The sequence below is a fragment of the Cynara cardunculus genome (assembly GCF_001531365.2).
Source record: "Cynara cardunculus var. scolymus isolate 2C chromosome LG 3, CcrdV1, whole genome shotgun sequence".
In the NCBI taxonomy this organism is placed as follows: Eukaryota; Viridiplantae; Streptophyta; class Magnoliopsida; order Asterales; family Asteraceae; genus Cynara; species Cynara cardunculus.
In genome coordinates this window covers 34,860,588-34,880,200 of record NC_037530.1, presented here as the reverse complement: position 1 = coordinate 34,880,200, position 19,613 = coordinate 34,860,588, and the positions used below count along the sequence as shown (strand labels likewise).

The window sequence follows — 19,613 nt, the reverse complement described above, 5'->3', positions numbered from 1 at the left end:
TCTAATCGAGTTGTAAAATTGTCAAACCGTAAATATTAGGTTGATATTGGGTTACTATTATTTGAACTCACCCCAACCCGATGAACCCGATATCCTTTTATTTATTGGATTTAATATRATTGTTGAATTTATATTAATATATACATTAGACAATTACACTATCATGTATGCTTTTCATATACACATATTTTCAATCTAGTCACATCTCTATATAACTCATTCGTATATATATTCAGTAACTGTGAACATATATATGTAAATTGAGAAAATTAACTGAATGTGATATATGTAAGAAATATAGATAAGTTGTATCAAATGATTGATGATGAAAAAAAATATGAATAGAGAATAACATATTAAATGTTAGAATATTTTAATACACCAAAATGTACGAGTTGGTTTGGGTTGAGTTAAGTTAAGATTTTTCAAATCATAAGTATTAGATTAAGTTGTTCAAATATGTTCGACCCTATCAACCAACCAAAGAACCGGTTAAAGAGAAAGTTTTGGAAGGTTATTTTTGTCTGTTGCCGAACTCGACAACATAACAATTTCCCCTCTTCAGTCTTCACCATTGCTTCCGATTCTTCTCCGCTCGTCGATCTCGTTCTTTTTTCCTTTACTGTACCATCTCGATCAAGCGCATGTTTTGAAAGACAAACAAGTTAAATTTCACTAGGGCTTGCTAAGGGCTAAGACTGTTTCGCATTCAAATTAGACGAATTTGGTAACTTGTATTCTCTCTGTACTCGAACTGGGGGAAAGCTTTTCAGGCGTCGCTCAGTTTATATATGTAACGTGTTCCTACAATTTATCTGTTGTCTTACGGTAGGGGGTATTTTCAGATTCTATTAGGGTGTTCAAGAAAGCCATTTTTGTTCTACAACATAAGGTTTTATTGATTGAGTTCATGGAGTCTGATAAAGAAGATGTCGTTTTTCTCGACCGAGCTTCTAGGGCAACGAGAGGGAAACGGTAAGCAGTGAATCTTAAAAACGCATTTTGTTTTAGTACCAAGGAACACTGGATTGGTGCTTCTAGTAGAATTTTAACTTGATGATTATGGATGTTAATCGTCTTTGTAGGATGAGCAAGTTGGTTGACGAGGAGGTTGAAGAAGATGACGAATTCTGGAACCAAGATGCTTTGAAAGAGGTAATGAGCTATTGACAAGAAACTTATTCTTTTGGTTGCACCATTTTTTCCATCATCAAGTTTTCATTTTGTGGCTCCTACTTTTACTTTTTATGATTGAGAAACAAGCCATATAGATGGGGGTTACAATATGAAAATGTTATACAATGAAAACAAATACTACTTAACTACTTGGTTAAATCAGGTTCACATTTCCTTGAGGTATTTGATTATGTACAAGACAGGTAACAGTATATGAAAGAATATGGAGTCTTAATTACCTTTGTTCATCCCCAAGGTTGCAATGATTGATTTGAAGTAGTTTAATAGAAGTGGTTGGTGTTCGACTATGATCAAATGTCTAAAATACCATTGAATAACATAATAAGGGAGAATCTTGTGGAGTACAATCATCATCATGATTAGAATAGGGAAATAGGTAATTTTAGCTTACATTTTTTGCTAAAGCAGAGACATTGCATGTAATAAGGTTTAGAACATCAATTTATTGGAAATAGAGCTATTGACTTTTCAAGCCATCGTACTTGTCTTTTTGTTGCAAAGTAACATCAAAAAGAATAGTATGTGGCTTGCAAGAATGAACGAGTTTGGATACACAATAGAGATGTAACCGCATTAAAAAAGGTGATTTGCAGTTTGTCCAATATCACTCAATCTTGCAGAGTGTAGCGTCTTTTCTTTTGCATTTTTTGAACTAATGACGGTTTTGTTTGCAATGAAAAGTCAGGAGGTCTTTGAAAATATGAAAATTTTGAATTATTGAAAATGTCCAGTAGGAAAGCCTAAATTTATGATAAGATCAGAAGATATACAAAAGTTCTCCAAATTCCCCAAATTCCTACCACTTCTTATCTGAAGCATCGATCAAATGATAGAAAGAATTCTTGAAACACTTGTATAAGTAATTCTGTATTTTATCTTCTAATATGTTTTTCCATCATCAAATTTCATAGATGATTTAAGTTCGATATTAATAAAGAATTGAGAAAAGGTGTGTAGCAGTTGTTTTGGGCAGTGACTATGAGGTGATAATTGTGTTTCATTTTCGCTTTGTTCAAATTTCCTGACATGTAAATGTGTTGCTTTCTTTTCAGGAAGAAGATGATACAAACTATGTAGAAGAAGCAGAGGTCGCTGATGTTTTTGACAGTGATTTCGATGAAGATGTATGTGTGATGTGGTTCACCATCATTTGATTATCTATCTGCCAAATGAATGTTTACATTGCTTAGAATGCAGCCTTTATGAAGATTGTGATTGGATGATTTTATGACCAAATTACTTGCTTTGACTACAGGAACCCGAGCCAGAGGAAGAAGCAGAAAATGAGCCAGATGACAGGTTAAACTTATAGTGGATATAAATTTTGAAAATAAAAAAAAAGGAATCTTGAACGTATAACTAGGTGTCCTCAAGATGCAAGTTTTCTTGCAGGAAGCGGCCAAAGAAGAGATTGGCATTTCCAGGAAAGCAATTGCCAAAGAAAAAGAAGAAGAAGAAAGTTGTTTCAGAAGGCGATAGTTCTAATGATGAAGGGACGAATCCTGAGCAGTCAACACCCCAAGAAGATCATGACGTGCCTGATGATATCGAAGTAGAAAAAACAACTAGAAAGTCGACACGAACTTCAGTTATTGTTAGGCAAGCTGAAAGAGATGCAATACGTGCATCACTGCAAGCAACAATGAAGGTTGATCAAGATTTATTGTCCTTTACTTTTTGCTTTTTACAAATTTATCATGAAAAATTCTATTATGCCGTTAATCTTATTGAGTTCACTTAAATGTTAAATTTCAGCTGCGTCAACAAATTTGGTATGAAGGCTTTGTTGTAGGCTTCTAGTTAAGAATTTAGTAAAGTTGGGTCATGGATATAATTATTGTTTTGTGGTGCCTAAGAACTTCAAGAGGCATGTGATCTCGGGGATATCAATGTTATTTATCGATTCAGTTACAATTTCCATAATTGGATTTTATTAAAATGCCACGACTCAATGCAAAATTCTTGTTCAACCTTGGATTGTCTAGAAATGTTAGAAGAATGTTACTTTGATATGAAATTTAGCATCATCATGTGTCTTTTAAAAAGTTGCAGTTGCATCCTATTTCGGGTTTATTTAATTTTCTTTTCCGTCATTCTCTATCTTGAGTATATTCTTCATCATGCTATTCTTGATTGACCATATAGCCGTTCCTTAATGCTGGATATGATATATTAACATTTTCACTTGTTCAAGCTTGGATTGTCTAGAAATATTAAAAGAATGTTACATTTGATTTTCTTTTTCCTCTTCATTCTCTGTCTTGATTCAATACATCTTCATCTTGCTGTTATAATCGACTATCTATGTCTTTCTTGATGCTGGATCTTATGACTTCTTAGCCAATAAAAAGGAAAAAGGAAGGTGAGGAGAAGAGGATGACTCAAGAAGAGATGCTTCTTGAGGCTGCTCAAACAGGTTTAGCACACAAATTTGTGTTCCTTGGTTTTAGAATGATGCAATTGTACAATTTTTACTTTTATGAGCATAAAATGTGTGGATAAATCTTGCAGAAATTATGAACTTAAGAAACTTGGAACGGGTCTTAGCAAGGGAGGAAGAAGTTAAAAAAAGAGCAATTGTCCATAAAGCAGTCTATAGTGGCCCTCAGATACGATATCTTTCTAAAGATGGCAAGTTTCTTGATAAATTATCAATGCCTTTACATCAGATATCAGAAGTTATTCTTCTGTTTTAGCATCAGCATTCTTCTAGCTCTAAAAATTGTCTTATCTATAGGGCTTAGGTATACAACACCTTTTGAATATGTTAAGCTAATGATAACATTTATTTCAGGTTACTCATACCTTGAATTTACTAATGGGATGTCATTTCAATCACAGATTCCTACATCGGCCACTCCATGTGAGTAGTCATAAAATTATTCTATGCTGATTGCACATACAGATTTATCGTCAAATAGCATTTCTGTTTTGGCGGTTCGCCAGCATAACTGCTATACCATATTCTGGTGTTTGTTAGATGAAATTTTGCTTCCATGTTTAGATAGTCTTGGATTGTGGTTCACCAAGTTGTATTATGAAGAGCTTTACTTGTTTTTGAATAGGCTTATAGGAACCTCATATTTGTGCAATATTATATCCACTTCCTGTGATAAATCTGGTCCCCAAGGAAGTTCATTGAACTAGAAATGCTATATCAGAACAGAGCGTATGAGCCCCTTTCTTCTTCTGCTTCCTCTGGGAATTTGGTGACTCATGTTAGTAGACTCAAATTCTTTGGTTTTTATGCTCCTCCTCATTGTTAACTGGCCAAAATTGCAGTCAGATCATTTTTTATAACCCTAGTTATACTAGTTTTCCGGTCATCTATTAGATATCAGAGATGATCTATTTTCCTTACAAAAGGATTGATGCACTGCAAAATAAATAATGAGATCAACTTTGACAAGTGGTGGCTTTTCCCTTTTCAGTTTGTTGTTTTAATGAAGTTTTTTGATTAATTTGGTGTGGTGGATGCCTTGGTTATGTGAAATTTTTTTAAGTATTAAACTGAATCAAAAGTGGATACTTTCTTGCTAAATTTCAGTATAGCAATATTTATCTGTTTTGGGTTCACATCATGATAAATTCTTAACGGGTTAATTGCAAATAATTGAATCTGGATGCAAGCTGCTTTTGCTGTTCTTTTAGTAGGAACCACCTTAAGGCCTCTGCTTTCCCCTTTCTCTTATTTTTAAAAAAAATTAGTTTTAATATATATTTTATATCCTTTCTAGATCCGAAGAAGGCTGTATGCGTGGTTACTGGACTACCTGCAAAGTAAGCTTCTGGCCGTCTTCTTTATTTCTAGTTGTGTTTTCTTTTCTTTTTCTGAAATGGGAATAAACCAATACATTGATATCTTTAAAGTGGTCCGATGCCACCACCTAAGAATCCTAGAGAACCGCGTATACCGTTGGTCAATGGCCACTTGGTTTGGGGAAATCCACCCAAAGATAGCTATTTGTGGGCTTCATTATTAACAATCGACATTTTAGTTGAAATTAAATACAGTTGCTGATTCATTCCCACTTTCATTGTTTCTTTTAGATTAGAATTTGTTATGTTGGATTCTTCTTCAATTTCACACTACTCCCAGTCTTGTTAAAATTTGCATACTGGTCCGTTCCACATTAATTGCAACAATTTCCTTCTAAGGGAAAATTTCACAGCTAAAAAGAAAATTTGCCCAGTCACCACTACAAGATATGGTGTTGATTTTGGTCCATGAAGTTTCCAATTTTGTCGGATCAAGGGTATTTTGAACATCTATTGAACGATCAAAACATATTTACTAGATTACGGCTAGAGTCAATTTCTACAGTTTTTATGGCTGGAGGCGCCACTTCATTAACGTTCCTTTATCAACTATGTTACATAATGTTATCAGTTACTTCCTAAAAACCATTTTGGTGCAATATATTTCGGTAAAAACTATTTACAGTTTATTGTTATATTGACACCACTGCTTCATATCATACCTCATTGTCGTTTGATCAGTCAATAATTTGCTGTTCATTTATTTATGACAGATACCGTGATCCTAAAACTGGCTTGCCATATGCAACAAAAGAGGCTTATAAGATTATTCGTGAACAGTAAGGCTTTATTGCTTTTCAAATTTAAATAAATCAAGAATTCATAGTGTTGTTCTTCGTATACTTGGTATGGTTGTATGGTTTATGTTCAATCCATCTCTTCCTCCTTCCGTTTATATCGAGGTTTATCTAGCATCTCTATGATCAATCTCCCCTTATATCTTCCTTGAAAACTATTTGTAGGTATTTGAATGACGGTAGCAACATTAAAGAGAAAAAGAGCATGGGAATGCTTTATGATTTAACCTCTGGGCAAGGTTTTACCAAAAAGAAGAGGAGATCAACTAACCCAAACAGCAAAGAGAACTCTTATCTCAGATCCTTGGCTCGTTTTCGCCAAATTCCAGCTTTCGAGTACTCAGACTCCGAATGACTGTAGAATGAGACATCAGAAATGTTGACATTGCAATAAAAGAAGGCCAACCTTGATGCAATTTTGCTTTTGTTTTCTGGTAACTCTGGGTGATCTGACCAGTTCGCATGCACCTTGCCTAATCCCATGGGATCCTTGAAGATAATAGCCAAGAAAAATGGAAGATATCCAATGGCCCTAGGAGACTCGAACTGGCGATTCAAACTCGGTATAAGAGAGAAGTTGTTGGATGCATACTAGTTTGAACACATGTTTTTTTAGATCCAGTCTGTTTGTCTCTCTGCCTGTTGTGTGATTCGTCTTTCCTTTTCTTAGATACATTTTGTGTGCGACAGTTGACCACAAGTAGTTGAAAACATCGAGCTGATAAAAGAAGTCTATAGAATCGAGTGACAAAATATATCTCCAGATGGGAGTGAAATATAGATATCAATTTTCTCAATTGCAATTGGTATCACTTCATTGTTAAATAGAAATCATTATTGTTTTATTATTCACACTATATATGTTATAAAAAAACATAAAATAAAAGCTAAGAAATCACTATTTCGTTGTTTAACATGTTTTGATTTCCAGGATGCCTCGGATGAGATTTATTTCCCGCATCACTTTGCACCACTTTTGCTGGATTTGGTCAGTGAAAAGCAACTGAAATTGTAGGCGTCCAACCATAACAGATTTTTCATCCACAACAATCTGAGTTTTATCGAACATTTTATTCCAATTCCCATGAAAACTACAATGGAAGACCACATACATCTATATAAGGAATGAAGAAATATGGGAAAGAGTCGTGATTGTTGTTCCTAAAAGCTGTAAAATTAACCAACCATATAACTGCCTGTACAAGAATGTATGTATCATCTCAACTAACTCCCACCAAAAATGGAACCCCACCCTTAACTGCCTATATTGATGCTTTCTCCGAGTTGTTCACCCATCACCAAATCTGCACTATGGTGACTGCATCATCATTTCATGCTCTCCCTGATTCAGAAACAATTCATTTGGCGTATATGCAATTGTTTCAAATATAGTCTTGCCAATCACATACAATATCTACTGGACTAGAGCATCTTTACCTGAAATGTAAATTAACCAACTCAAATCACTATCATTAAATACACTGTAGTAAGGGGAAAACATTATCAAGTTCAACTCAGATTCAATAAATAACACGGAATCTACAATGGGTATTGAAGAGGATTGGTTAAGGACATACCTTTTGATGTACTTCTCGAAGATACACCAGTTGTCTTCTGAAGGCCAACTTTTTTTATGTGAGGAGCAATTAAGCAATCCAATTTTACCAACCACAATGCAACCGCAGATGATGTTTGGGGCATAGATGTAAAGCTTGCAACGATGTCATCCAAATCGTAATCAAACCCAAGAGCTGTGTCACTTTGATACGACCATCCCTTATTGATGGCACCAACAAAATCAGCAAGAACCTATAACATATTTAAGAAGACACAAGTATTAGTTGGAGAGTTTGCGTAAAACACTTCTGTGCATGTGGATGTAAGAAAGAGAGTCGAAGCAACAAAGCAGTACCTGTAGCAACTCCGCCAGAGTAGCAGTACGTCTTAACCGCTTGACCCATACATTATGGGTAGATTTTGTCCAAGCACCCACCATTGCACCCTCGGGCATGGATGACTACATATATAGTGAATAAAAATGAAAATATCAGACCAAAATAACATATTGATTAGTTGCTTGACAAGAATAACATATGAAATGAATTCAAGTCGAGCAAAAAGTTTTCAGATTCTCAGATAGACTCAAAATTATCCCTATCCATATTACAAGGTGTTGGTTATCTGATACGTGGTTCTTGTTTTATTTTAGCCTCCTTTTACACTCCTAGAGTTCTTAGTAATTCCCCAATCTTCTTGATATCACAATATATGTTTAACATTTTGTTCAATTGTTCAAAAGTTACAAATGCAACACATCATCAGGACCACATTGACTATATCCACAGTGCTGTCAGTCTGTTGTTCATGTCTCCCCAAGGGATATCCAAAGCCAAGAACACAGTGTGGTAACTGCACAAGTGTGATTGATCAAGTAAAGAGATGAACAAGTATGACTCACCTCAAGTGTGTATGCTGCAGCCTTGAGGGATTGCAACTGTGAGGACAAGATTTTATGTTTGGGAAACATATCTGGGGCTGAATCATCCCTACATGTGGCAGCATGAATGGCATATCTTTCTTCTAGATCAAAATCAAGCTCAAATGTTGTATGGCAAATCCGACAGTGTTTCTCATCTCTCCAAAATAAATCATGACACCTTTCACACCTAGTGAGTGAATCAAAAAAAGACCTTTTGCCATGTTTAACAACATTAAGAGTAGAATGAAAAGAATTCCATAACCATGCATCATATTGTTGAAGGCGACACCATTTCTGTTTCGCCTGCTCTCTATTTCCAATTGAAGTAACTACAGCACTAGTAGAAGCCAGATTGTCATGATGCACATAATTTAGGCCCAGCAAGTTGTCAACATCAGACACAGCCGATGAGCTGTCGTCTCTGGAAACACTCCTTTCAGATTCACAAGAAAGGGCCGGTTGCCCACTTCTAGCATCATTAGGCATACTGGACATAGCTTCACAAAGAAGAGCATTCCGTTTCTCCAAAGAAAAAAGAAGACGGGACTCTCGTCTTCCCCTTCGGTCCAAAGCTGATAACAAGTTGGCCAAAGCCTGCAATCAAAGAAGCATACAGAAGCGATGATCAACACTAATTTTCATGGAATCGACGAAGAACCAACTCGTGCTCTATTTCACAAGGATACTAATAAGGTGATGCAGGCACATAATATGCGAATACCAGGATCAAAGATGCTAAGAAGTTCGGAATACGTGGATGCATGTACATGTGTGTATGCAAATCTAAAGACCAAACTAATTAAAAACAAGTCATTTCATGATTCATATATTTCCAATGTAAGATAAATACATACAAAAGTCCAAGTATTAAAAAAATAGCTTCTATTGTCTTGTTCTTTTTTTATGTAAATTATAAAACTTAAGTTAGTTTCTTATTTTATTGTCTTGTTCTTTTTCTTTTGCCTTGTGCTTTTCCCCTTTTTCTTAACAAGGGAAGGAGTTCCCCTGCTTCTTAGTTCGTGCTGCTATATAAAAACAAGGGGAGAATGGTTACCTCTTCTGTTTCAATCACCTCCCAGTGACCATCTTCAGACGATTCAAAGTAAATCCTCTTGTGGCCCGGATCACACATGTTACAAGGGCCCAAGAAAAGCCAGTATCTATTATACCTACGATCGGATCCCAAAAATAATGATTGCATAGGATGTAAATCATGCACAACTTCTATTTCTCTTGCATTCTTTTGCCCACTGGAGCAACTTTTCTCTTGGATCACAGAGATAATTGCTGCAGAATCAACAGTTTGGATATCTTGTATCGTGTCTGATTCACCACTATTAATCATCTGGCTGCAGTTGTTCTCGAGTGGCATGAACATTCGTTGTTGCTTTGCTGTTGATCTCTTTATTTTTGCTCCAGAACCAATATGACAAACATTAGGAATGGACTGAACAGCCGATCTTACAGGTTCCTGAAAGATTTTTACATTTGTCATTGTGATATTGATAATACCATCCAGAATACATTCCAATCAATCATAAACGTGTGAAAAGAAATAAGGTCATTCCTACATATCTACTCAAAAATAGGACTAGGGAAGCAAGTGAATTTTCTTAATTGCAAAAGAGGGTACAACCAAAAACTCCTCAGTGAAACATGATGGACTGATTCAAACAGTTAAGCTTAAGAAGAGAATTTCTAGATGAACTTGATACATATGGACATTTAGATATCTACTCAATAGAATAGTTGAGGTCACAGGATTTGCATAGTTGCAGAAGAGAAGGTACAGCCAAGAACTCCTCAGTGGAACATCATGGCTTGATTCCGTGGGTTCTAGTTAAGCTCGAGAGGTCTTTTGCGAACAAACTTTAACCATGATGGTACACATATACATCAGTAAAACACTATGACATATAGTAAGTACAATTTTCCATATCTAAAATCTGAAAGGAGCAACATGTCCCAGGAGCTGGTTTATGATGCAGAAAATAACACTATGAAAAAGAGCCAAAAAGGAAGGCACAAACATAGCAAGGTCAATAAACTGAACACAAAAAGGATGCAGCTTGTAAAAATACATCCGTTTAAAAATGCAGTATGTCAGCAATAGTTCCGAAAATTGGGGCTTAAAAATTATATTGGTTGGATTACCTTCATTCTTGTACTGGAGCCAGCTCTCAGTAGATCAACCAATGCCAATAGAGCATTCAACTTCTCTTCAATATTTAGATCTGAAAACTCACCTTCCATCAGACCCAATAACCACATTTCTCCAGGATGGCTCTCATCAATTTCCGAGTTGACGGTTAACATGCTATCCTTGCTTTCAATAAGGTTCTTTTGTCCATGTTTACTTGCAATTGATGGCCCTGAACCATCGTCTAAATCATCCATATTGTTATAATTGCTAATATCATTGGGATCATCGTCCACACTTCCACTGTCTTCAAGATCAGATTGATCATCGTCACTGTCCTTAATGATGGAGTTACTACGAAGCCGATATGAAGAAGGAGAGAGTTTCTCAAATAAGGTGATATCACTTGACAGCATTGAGCTTATCAATTGCTCTACTTCAACAGTCGTAGTTGCAAGCTTCAATCCAACAATCTTCATGAAGAAAGAGGAAATTATTAGATAAAATCTTCATTGACAACAAGACATAAATGCTGATGCCAGTGACCAGGTCTTAAATTTCTAGATCGGACGTCCAAAGTTACTTACAGATGAACATGTTGCCAATTCAGATATTTTCATCCCACTATTCCCTTGCAACAACAATATAGTGAACAATTCACCCTTCAGAGTACCTGGGCTTAAGCCATAACTACCCATCAAAGCAGCTTCCTGTGAATCAAATAAATCAATTTTGTATGTGAGCAATGGGAGCCATTCGGACACAATTATATAAAGTAACAAGATGGAAGCCTTTACACAGATATTGTACAAAATAATAACCCATTGTGTAGATGTGTGTTGTCCAATCCTTTATTTCTCTTCAATACATTTGAGGCCAATAACTACTACACAGGAAAACAACAGTTCAACTCGGTTGAACATATCTCCCACATATATTGTCCACTTGCTCCATCTTTTGACAATCCTATTGTACTACTGACAGTATGGATAGATGCAGTTTCTAGTTGGCTGCAGCCAACAACACAAAAATCCGAAACCAGAAAACTTTCTCAGCATGCAAAAGTCATACTTCTTAATGTCTACAATGGTAATAATAAGTCAACTGCAGAAAGCTCCCACCAATGTAGAAAAGGTATAAGGTCTAGTATGTTCCACATTAGGCCTTCGTAACAGGAGCATAATAATTTTTTTACATTCATTACCTTGTCAACAGGTTCCTTGGTTGTTGTGTCACGTTTCGAACCAAAGCCAGCTGCAACCAACACCTGGCGTAATATCTCTACCCATGTTAAGGAATTCAAGGATCTCTTCCACAATTTCAGAACAGAGTCTTGATGTTCAACCTGCCAAGAGAAAAAAATTAGTAAAACACTGTGTCTGCCTCAAGGAAATCATAAACAGCATGGGCAGTAAGTTGAAAATAATTTGACCATTTCACTTTCTGGTCTCGTACAATTTCCATTTCTCTCATCAAGCCAAAGTTCGATATTTAAACCAAGCTTCAATGTTTACATCAATTCCAATGCTTGGAATGTGGAATTCCAACATGTACGATAATATTTCAACTAAGGTTAACTTCTACCCATGAAACAGAACAACTAACAAATGCAATAAAAATTTGAAATTATTAAATCACTCTTTAAATGAATTAAAAGGTCAAGAATCACCCGAAACGAAATGCACAGTCCAAAACCAGCAAAGTGATGCACATCAATGGAATATGACACTTACGGCCTCTAAAAGAACGTGACACTTACTGACTGAAGCAACCCACGATACTTCCAGTTTTTGCTCATATGTGACACAAATCCACTACCAAGTTCCTTCTCAACACCAGTGAGAAGCAGTTCCAGAAGGGATAAATTAAGTTTCCCAAGTAATACAGAATCCTGTAAAACAATAGCCAAAAACAACACATAAATCATTACTAGAAAGCAAAGATCATTTAGTTGATAGGGTCATCAAATGAACCTGAGCAATTTAGACAAGAAATTATAACGCATGTACACTTGGATCGAAAATAAGCACCAACCTTGTCAATAAATGCTTGCGCAAGCTCATCAAGCGTGAAGGATTCGATACCAATTATTACAGCATAAGTGCTAATAAAGTGAAATATCTGCCAACAAGAGTTAGAAAACTATTTAGTATCCATAACTTCATTTACAGTAGTTGTTTCTAGGTAGAAAAGTGAAAGTGCCACTTTCTTCACTAGCTTTTCTAGCTAGTTTCTATTTATGTTGCCCAAAATAATCCGTTACTGATGTCCTGCTTTTGATTTTCAATATCTTTTCAACAAATCAATTAAAGCAACCTAACGATGATGAAAACATCATATGGTAAGGAGTGTATCAAAATAATGAAGAGCACAAGCCCTTTTTTTGCTGGTAAATTTGCTAAATGAATGTATCACTCAGTTATAACTCATAACATCCGGAGAAGATTAGATCATGCTCGGAATGATAGTCAACAACAATCCTAGCATAAAATCATAAATGTTATTACATTTGAAACTCGCCATGAGAAAACTTCGTTGAGAGCTAAACCAATATTAGGAATTATGGGAGGCATTGCAAAGTTAAGGGTAGCATCACAAACTCAGCAACTGATTCTAGGAAGGGATAATGTTTCTCTATTGTGTATAGGCTTAGAATTGGTTAAATCAATATCGATCATGGAACAAAAAGTTCAGTTCAGATGTCTCCTGCCTCACCTCCAACAACAAATAACACTCCCTCTGCTCCACATAAGAGTCTTTAGTTGTAATGTTGAATTTGCACACACATTAAAGAAAAGACTTTGACTACTAAAATCACTTGACCTCAAATGATCTAAGTAAAAAAAATATATGTAACTGATCCAATTCGGCTACTAAAATTTTCAAATATACTTTATGCATCTTGAATAAATGAGCACAAAAATAGAAGTCAAAAACCAATTAAAACATAAAAACAAATGTTGGATACATCTCAAAGAACATTTCGGAAAACGAATAAATTAAAATGTAATAGGAAGTATCGGAATTTAGTCATCATAAATATAATTCTCAGGATATATTAGTAAAATTCTCAATACTCAACGTATTTAGAGAAAATACCTTACTATGAAATATCCCAAAAAGGAAATATAGGTACCAACTATGGAACAAAAGGGACCATCAACATCAATTGACCCTACATTAATTGAACATGGATATACAATTTAATATTTGCTACCATGTTGTTTAACAAGGGCTTAAGTCGTTGAGAATAAAAATAGTAGGAACTAGAGAGGTCAACATTTCTCTCAAACAACTCATCCAGAAAGGGGAAATGGAGAAAATTTGAAAGAGTTACACATGCAGAGAGATCCAGAGAAAGCAATCCTCAAGCTTGTTACCCTTAACAAATACAACTAGCAAAACTGGTACAAGGATGTGAATTCCTTATGAGGTAGTTAAACATAGTTGGTACCGAGAAACAAGTTTCAATATATGCTGCTCCTTCAGGCAACATCTACACATCTTAAGTAATAAGGTGAAGCAAAAGGAGATCAGAATTGGACCTGACTTGTACCTTAAAAAGTTTTTTGACAAGTTGTGGAGAAGAATCCCATGGTTGCATATGCAAGGGTTGCTTCATTCTGACAGAGTCTGGAGGGAACTTTGCCAGCAAATCTACAACCAAATTGAAGTCAAAAATTCACTTTGCAAGGGTTGATCAAGCACACATGCCAATATTTCAACTCCAAATAAAATTTGAGGCATTACTTAAAATGCAAAAATAAAATGTAACCGCACGGTTACCAAAAAAATGGCTTGGTGGGGAAGGGGAGCACCAAGGGAGAGCATCTAAACGAACCAGACCTTTGCAAAGGGAACAACCATGCAACCTATTGGCTGAACAATGAGCACAGCATGCCTGTGAATTTGATACTTCATGTAGTTCTCTTAGTTCCAGCTCCTCATCATCTACTAGCATAGAATATTGGATTAGATCTTCTTCACTTCTCCCTCCCACCAGAGCAATTTCACATATTTCCCTCTGCAGTTGCTTTTCCTTACCCACTTGTTCACATCTCACCTTCTAATTTTAACAAGAAAATGATAAGTAGATGATAATTGCCAAGCGCCCAAGCCATATAGCAGATAGTTCAATATGCATTTAGTTACCTTTTTACTTCTGGCTAAAGACTTCTTATCTAGTAATTTGTTGGCTAACCTCCTCTGCAAATAAATCACTGTGAGTAATCATGCTAAAAGCAACCATAGATTTTCAATTTGATCAAATAAACTGCAACTTAATGTCTCTAATTTGGTAAGAATGCCAAATGGCATCAACAAGATGAGAAAAAAGGAATAGAAACAAGAACAATATCTTGAAAAGAAGACAAACCGGCACAGGTTGTTGTCTTCGCGACTTCTTTTTCCCTTGAGCAGGTGGTTTTTGTGATGTAGAAGCTGGAAACTGGGAACAAGCTCCATGGTCATTGTCATCACATGTTGGAAGGTTTCCAGCACCAGGATTTGTTAATTGCCGAATCGTCATCAAACCTTTTCCAATACCATGTTTCTTCACAGCATTACTCTCCTCGTTTGTAAGTCGCCATACCGTCATCAAACCTTTTCCCCTACCATGTTTAACTGGAGCACTATCTGGCGCGATTATCTGGTCCTCAACATTGGTAGGCTTGGAAGTCTATATAATGGTAATAAAAAAATAGCATCAATAGATCACAACTACAAAAAAAGATGGTTTGACATACATCATACCAACCAAGCAAAAGAGATATACCCTCTGTACCTTTTGTCTTTTAAGTGCTCTTTGTTTTTCTTGGCAAGGGCGATGAGAGATCCCTGAATCTAGCAAGAATAGAAGATTTTACAATTACACGTACGGAAGAACTTAACCCACACAGTAAAACCAAACAAACCCAGTGAAAAAATAAATAATAACACAAGTTAGTTCCTGCTTGACTAGGTAGAAAGTAAAGGGGAAATGCCAAGTTCGAAAAATTCCAGATAGCATAAGCTTCAGCAATTCCTGATGAATTTGAAAGCTTTCTTGCCTTCCCCTCGAGGGGGCAAAAGAGGAAAAAGGATGAAGTGTTATTTTACTATTATGACTCCATTATTATAGGGAAGGGGATTATGGACTTTGAGAGGTCTCATTTCAAATATTTTACTGCATTCAGTAAGGTCCTCTTACTACTTGTTTTTAGGTGGCAAGAAAATCTTGGAGGGACTAGAGGTCCCTTGCTCTATTTTTCACCACCTTAGTGACCTTGCAGTGCAGCATGGAAGGGCAAGCAAAACACATAAATACAAATCGTGTATCACACATACAACAATGATAGGGGGCAAGAAGAAGGTAAAGTGAAGTAGATGTTGCATCTAATGAGATAACACTCAAGTATTTGTTGTATACATAAAATCCTTAAGCCTCTGAAAGCCACTAATTCTCTAATCCAACAACTAGAAATTCAGCAATTACCATACCAAACCAAACCGGTAAATCCCACGCAGAGGTAGGTGGGGGATGTAGGCAGACCTTTGTTTAAATTCAGTATTTAACATGAAACCTTTAATGTTGATGAGTCTATAACTCTCTCTCACGCACACTAAGATTTCCTCTTTGTTCATGTCTTCAAAACACAAAACCTGGCTAATTTTACCTTTTTCTCTGCAACATAATTAAAATTTTATGAACTTCATCATATATAATAATAATTCCTTTGGCAATATAAGCAAGTTTTATGAGAATTTCTATTCAACATCCAAAACAAGAATCATTCGTTTGCAAACCCATATGCATTTACTTCTACATTTTACAATGTTTCAAGCTTATTAGGTTATTTGGTTTTTGGTTTCAAAGTGATGAAGCATCTGGTTATGATCGAACGGTTAAGCTTCTCAGCTACATAAGAATACGGAGAGAATCTATCTCCTCTCTATATTCATTTCCTTCCAGTTTTCTCCATTTCACAAACACAAGCACTGTCTTCCTATTTGAACAGACCTTAACTTCCAGAAGGCTGGTTCTCTTGTGTTATGCAACATAGTAAATAAAAGTTGAACATGTACATCCATCATAATCAGTATCCTAGACAGCCATGACAAGAGTTTCAAAAATATCATCCATAACTGCTACTAATTCCTAATATAACTTGCAAAGTTACAAGTTGTAAGACCAAATAAGCTTTCCATTATGAAGTTGCTTCAACCTAATACCTAAATCCATCTATAAACCACCCTCCCTATCAGCAAACCAGAAGACAAAAACAAAAGAAACAAAAAAAAAACAGAAGTAAGAACAAGATATCAACCTTATGATAGGAAGACTAACCAAGAACATCAAGTGGGAGACAGAAAAAAGAAATTCAAATTCACAATTAAATCATAGCGCATAGTTCAGACAACGTTGCACTACCGCTGTACCACTCAATCAAAGCAACAGTGTTGATGACAAATTTCGAAAGCCACAGTATCAATATAGTAATTGCGAAATACAAAAAAGAATTAGAAACACGTGCGGAAAGTAATCACTAACGGCATCTCTGGAATAACTAAAGGCTTCATACGTTTCGGCTCAAATCGAATCCAGGAAACATCAAGTGAAGCACAGAAATTAACATTCCGACACCTATAATTACTCCAACTTCACATTAAAAAAAAACGATTGAGAAAATGATTGTAATCACCTTTAACATTACAGAATCGAAAAGCATGAGAAGGAAGATTATCAAACTCCACACCGAGGGGAGGCCCGTCTTTCCTGAACACTTTCCTCAAAATAAAATCAGGAGATAACAAATCATCCTGTAATCGTAAAGATGATTCCGAATTCAGGTGTTGCGGCTGCTTTCTCTTCTTAGAAACAGTCGAATTGGCGGCAACCTTAATATTCCTTTCATTGCATTTCTTCCGAGGAATTTGCTGCTTACCAGGAGCTCGCTTGTTCGACATATCACCAAATTACAAATAAGAAGAGCAAGAAAAGGCCTAATTCGTTAATGGCGCCTTCAAATTCATGGTGATTTTACATAGATTAGAGCTTTCACTCTCGCCCTGTGTGAGTGAGAGTTGGAAATGAACGAAGCGTGTGAGAGGTTTACAGGAGTAGGGTTTTGGGTTTTGTGGTGATATTTTTTCCTTTCATTTTTACTTTTCTTTTTCCTCCTAATAATCAGGTTTTTTTATATATTCTTTTAGTATTTCCCAAAGGATATTTTGGGAAATATCTCTCCCCCGCCCCTAAAAACCTTGTTATTTCTTTCCTTTTTAAGAGAAAAAAAGTTAGGGTTCTCAAATTTATGTAAAGATATTGAATGGTTCTTTGTTTATCTTTTAATAATCTCATTAAAAGACAAAATCTGAATCATTAAGAAGTGAATTCTTGTTTGATAAAAAAAATTATCTGTTAATGGTTCTAAAATCTTATGAATGATTTTGTATCATGAGCATATCTTAACCATTAAGCTCCCCGATTTCATTGTAAACAATTATCGAACAATTATATTTCATTTTGCATTATATCATGAAAGTCTCTTAATCATTTTGCACTAAATCATTCAACAACTACCAAACAACCCCTAATTGTTATATCAATCTAATTAATTTAGTTGGTACCAATCTAATTGGTTGACAATACCATATCAACTATTTAAATTTGATTTTTGCGTAATATTATTTATTAATTAAAATTTAATCAAAAATAAAATATATCTTCTGATTTTTGAATTTTTAATTATCTTTCTTTACTAATTTTACTAAATTATAATATAGATGAATATACGAAATATTGTTGAATTTATTCGTCTAACAGTAACAACCTTAGTTACTCGTCAACATCTGCATTGTCCATTATCTCTCCTTAATGGCCACTTCTATTAGTCTATTAATGAATGCTTATATCATATGAAGGTTATCTGAATGTTTGTGTAGAATTGTAGATAGTGGCAAGTGGTATAACACATAAATGCTCGACATCAATATAAATAAATTTGTAACTTAAATGTTTTTAATGTTGGTACAAAGTCGTATCAACATACCAACCGAACAAAAGCTGATACCAATTTAGTTGGTACCAACTATAGTTGCATGGTACATAGTATAAAATTTTGTGTACTGGTTATAATTAGTTTATACACAATATATGAAGAATAAAAAAATGTAACCACAAGGAGGGTGTCTGATTAGTTTGAGTTTGGCTTCAAAGATCAAAAGTATCAGGAGGTCTCAGTTTCAAATCCAATGAGGAATAAAAATCCCCTTGTGACCACGGAGGTTCAAATAAAAATTTACATGCATTTTTTGTTTCATAAGTACGCCAAAAAGAAGTACATGTGAAACAAATATATATTGTTGATGTAGCAGATTAGATCAAACAAAAGATTAAACACGTTGATTCTATGAATACACGTTGACAATATCTTCTGAGGTTCGTTGATTCGACGAATACCGAATCTTAGACTTCAAATTCGAATTCACTTAATCTTAAAATTTGGGAAGAAAATCAAAGTTTCTGAATTCCAATTGTGATAATCCAAATCACACAAGATACATGTAAAAAGGAAGACCAAAAATGAAACGGGCCTAAAAACAATTGGGTTGAACGTAAAAGCCCAAACGAAAATGCAAAAAAGAGCAAAAATAAGAAATTGTTTAGGAAAAAAAAAACATGATTAAATAGTGTTTTTAGGCTTCAAAAGTCAGGTAGGCCCTATTCTTTGTTCTAATCTTCGATTTAACTGGTCATTAGTCTGAAACAGAGTTTTATAGCAAAAGTTTTACACGTTTAAGCGTGACACCCTTTTTCATCTTGGGCCTTCATAAACAACAAGGTTCGGTATTTCACGTCAAAGCCTGCATCAATTATACTTTTATTTATTAGAAATCATTATGAGATTGATACTTATGATTTTTTATGTTTTGGTTTTACCATTAATTTAATTTAAGAGATATTGCATTCGTATTTAATTGATAAAGTTTGTGGATGTCTTACGAAATATACGTAATGTTAGTATTTCAGCTCAAAACTTGAGATAAATATATTAAATTTTCCCAAATTTAGGAAAACGGAACTTTTATAACAAGGTTAGAATCTAAACTACATATTCATTCATTAGCAGTTATATAGTTATATATATATATATATATATATATATATATATATATATAGAGAGAGAGAGAGAGAGAGAGA

General features: G+C 35.1%; 2 protein-coding genes across 5 annotated transcripts; one reads left to right on the top strand and one right to left on the bottom strand.

Moving 5' to 3' along the window:
* The first annotated feature begins 526 nt into the window (after positions 1-526).
* LOC112510213 (SWR1 complex subunit 2) lies at positions 527-6,628 on the top strand. Of its 2 annotated transcripts, none has more exons than XM_025115547.1 (12): positions 527-727; positions 846-975; positions 1,086-1,155; positions 2,250-2,321; positions 2,453-2,496; positions 2,590-2,845; positions 3,538-3,613; positions 3,709-3,828; positions 3,992-4,060; positions 4,935-4,977; positions 5,730-5,795; positions 5,979-6,628. In XM_025115547.1, exons 2-12 carry the CDS (start codon positions 911-913, stop codon positions 6,166-6,168), a joined length of 1,071 nt encoding a protein of 356 aa, XP_024971315.1. In that variant the 5' UTR covers positions 527-727; positions 846-910; the 3' UTR covers positions 6,169-6,628. The 2 variants fall into 2 exon arrangements, with proteins under 2 accessions (XP_024971315.1, XP_024971316.1); XM_025115548.1 differs by having other exon boundaries at positions 549-664.
* A 178-nt stretch (positions 6,629-6,806) lies between these two features.
* On the bottom strand, positions 6,807-17,531 carry LOC112509896 (homeobox-DDT domain protein RLT3). 3 transcript variants are annotated; one of them, XM_025115099.1, is made up of 16 exons: positions 17,113-17,531; positions 15,216-15,274; positions 14,808-15,110; positions 14,585-14,638; positions 14,279-14,498; positions 13,989-14,089; positions 12,467-12,553; positions 12,192-12,323; positions 11,637-11,777; positions 11,020-11,142; positions 10,447-10,905; positions 9,347-9,763; positions 8,272-8,886; positions 7,726-7,830; positions 7,391-7,622; positions 6,807-7,155 (listed from the first exon to the last, which is right to left on the bottom strand). In XM_025115099.1, the coding sequence occupies exons 1-16, from the start codon at positions 17,375-17,377 to the stop codon at positions 7,145-7,147; spliced, it is 3,324 nt and encodes a 1,107-aa protein (XP_024970867.1). In that variant the 5' UTR covers positions 17,378-17,531; the 3' UTR covers positions 6,807-7,144. The 3 variants fall into 3 exon arrangements, with proteins under 3 accessions (XP_024970867.1, XP_024970866.1, XP_024970865.1); XM_025115098.1 differs by having other exon boundaries at positions 6,808-7,250; positions 14,279-14,495; XM_025115097.1 differs by having other exon boundaries at positions 6,809-7,250.
* Positions 17,532-19,613: the final 2,082 nt, after the last annotated feature.

What these genes read in the sequence shown, in the direction of transcription:
- LOC112510213 (XM_025115547.1), top strand. Translation starts at nt 911, where the DNA reads ATGGAGTCTGATAAAGAAGATGTCGTTTTTCTCGACCGAGCTTCTAGG. An exon ending in ACCAAGATGCTTTGAAAGAG is followed by an intron (nt 1,156 to 2,249) that starts GTAATGAGCTAT and finishes CTTTCTTTTCAG; the next exon opens with GAAGAAGATGATACAAACTA. An exon ending in GTTACTGGACTACCTGCAAA is followed by an intron (nt 4,978 to 5,729) that starts GTAAGCTTCTGG and finishes TATTTATGACAG; the next exon opens with ATACCGTGATCCTAAAACTG.
- LOC112509896 (XM_025115097.1), bottom strand. Translation starts at nt 17,377, where the DNA reads ATGTCGAACAAGCGAGCTCCTGGTAAGCAGCAAATTCCTCGGAAGAAA. An exon ending in TCGATTCTGTAATGTTAAAG is followed by an intron (nt 15,275 to 17,112) that starts GTGATTACAATC and finishes TATTCTTGCTAG; the next exon opens with ATTCAGGGATCTCTCATCGC. An exon ending in CTCTGGCGGAGTTGCTACAG is followed by an intron (nt 7,623 to 7,725) that starts GTACTGCTTTGT and finishes AATATGTTATAG; the next exon opens with GTTCTTGCTGATTTTGTTGG.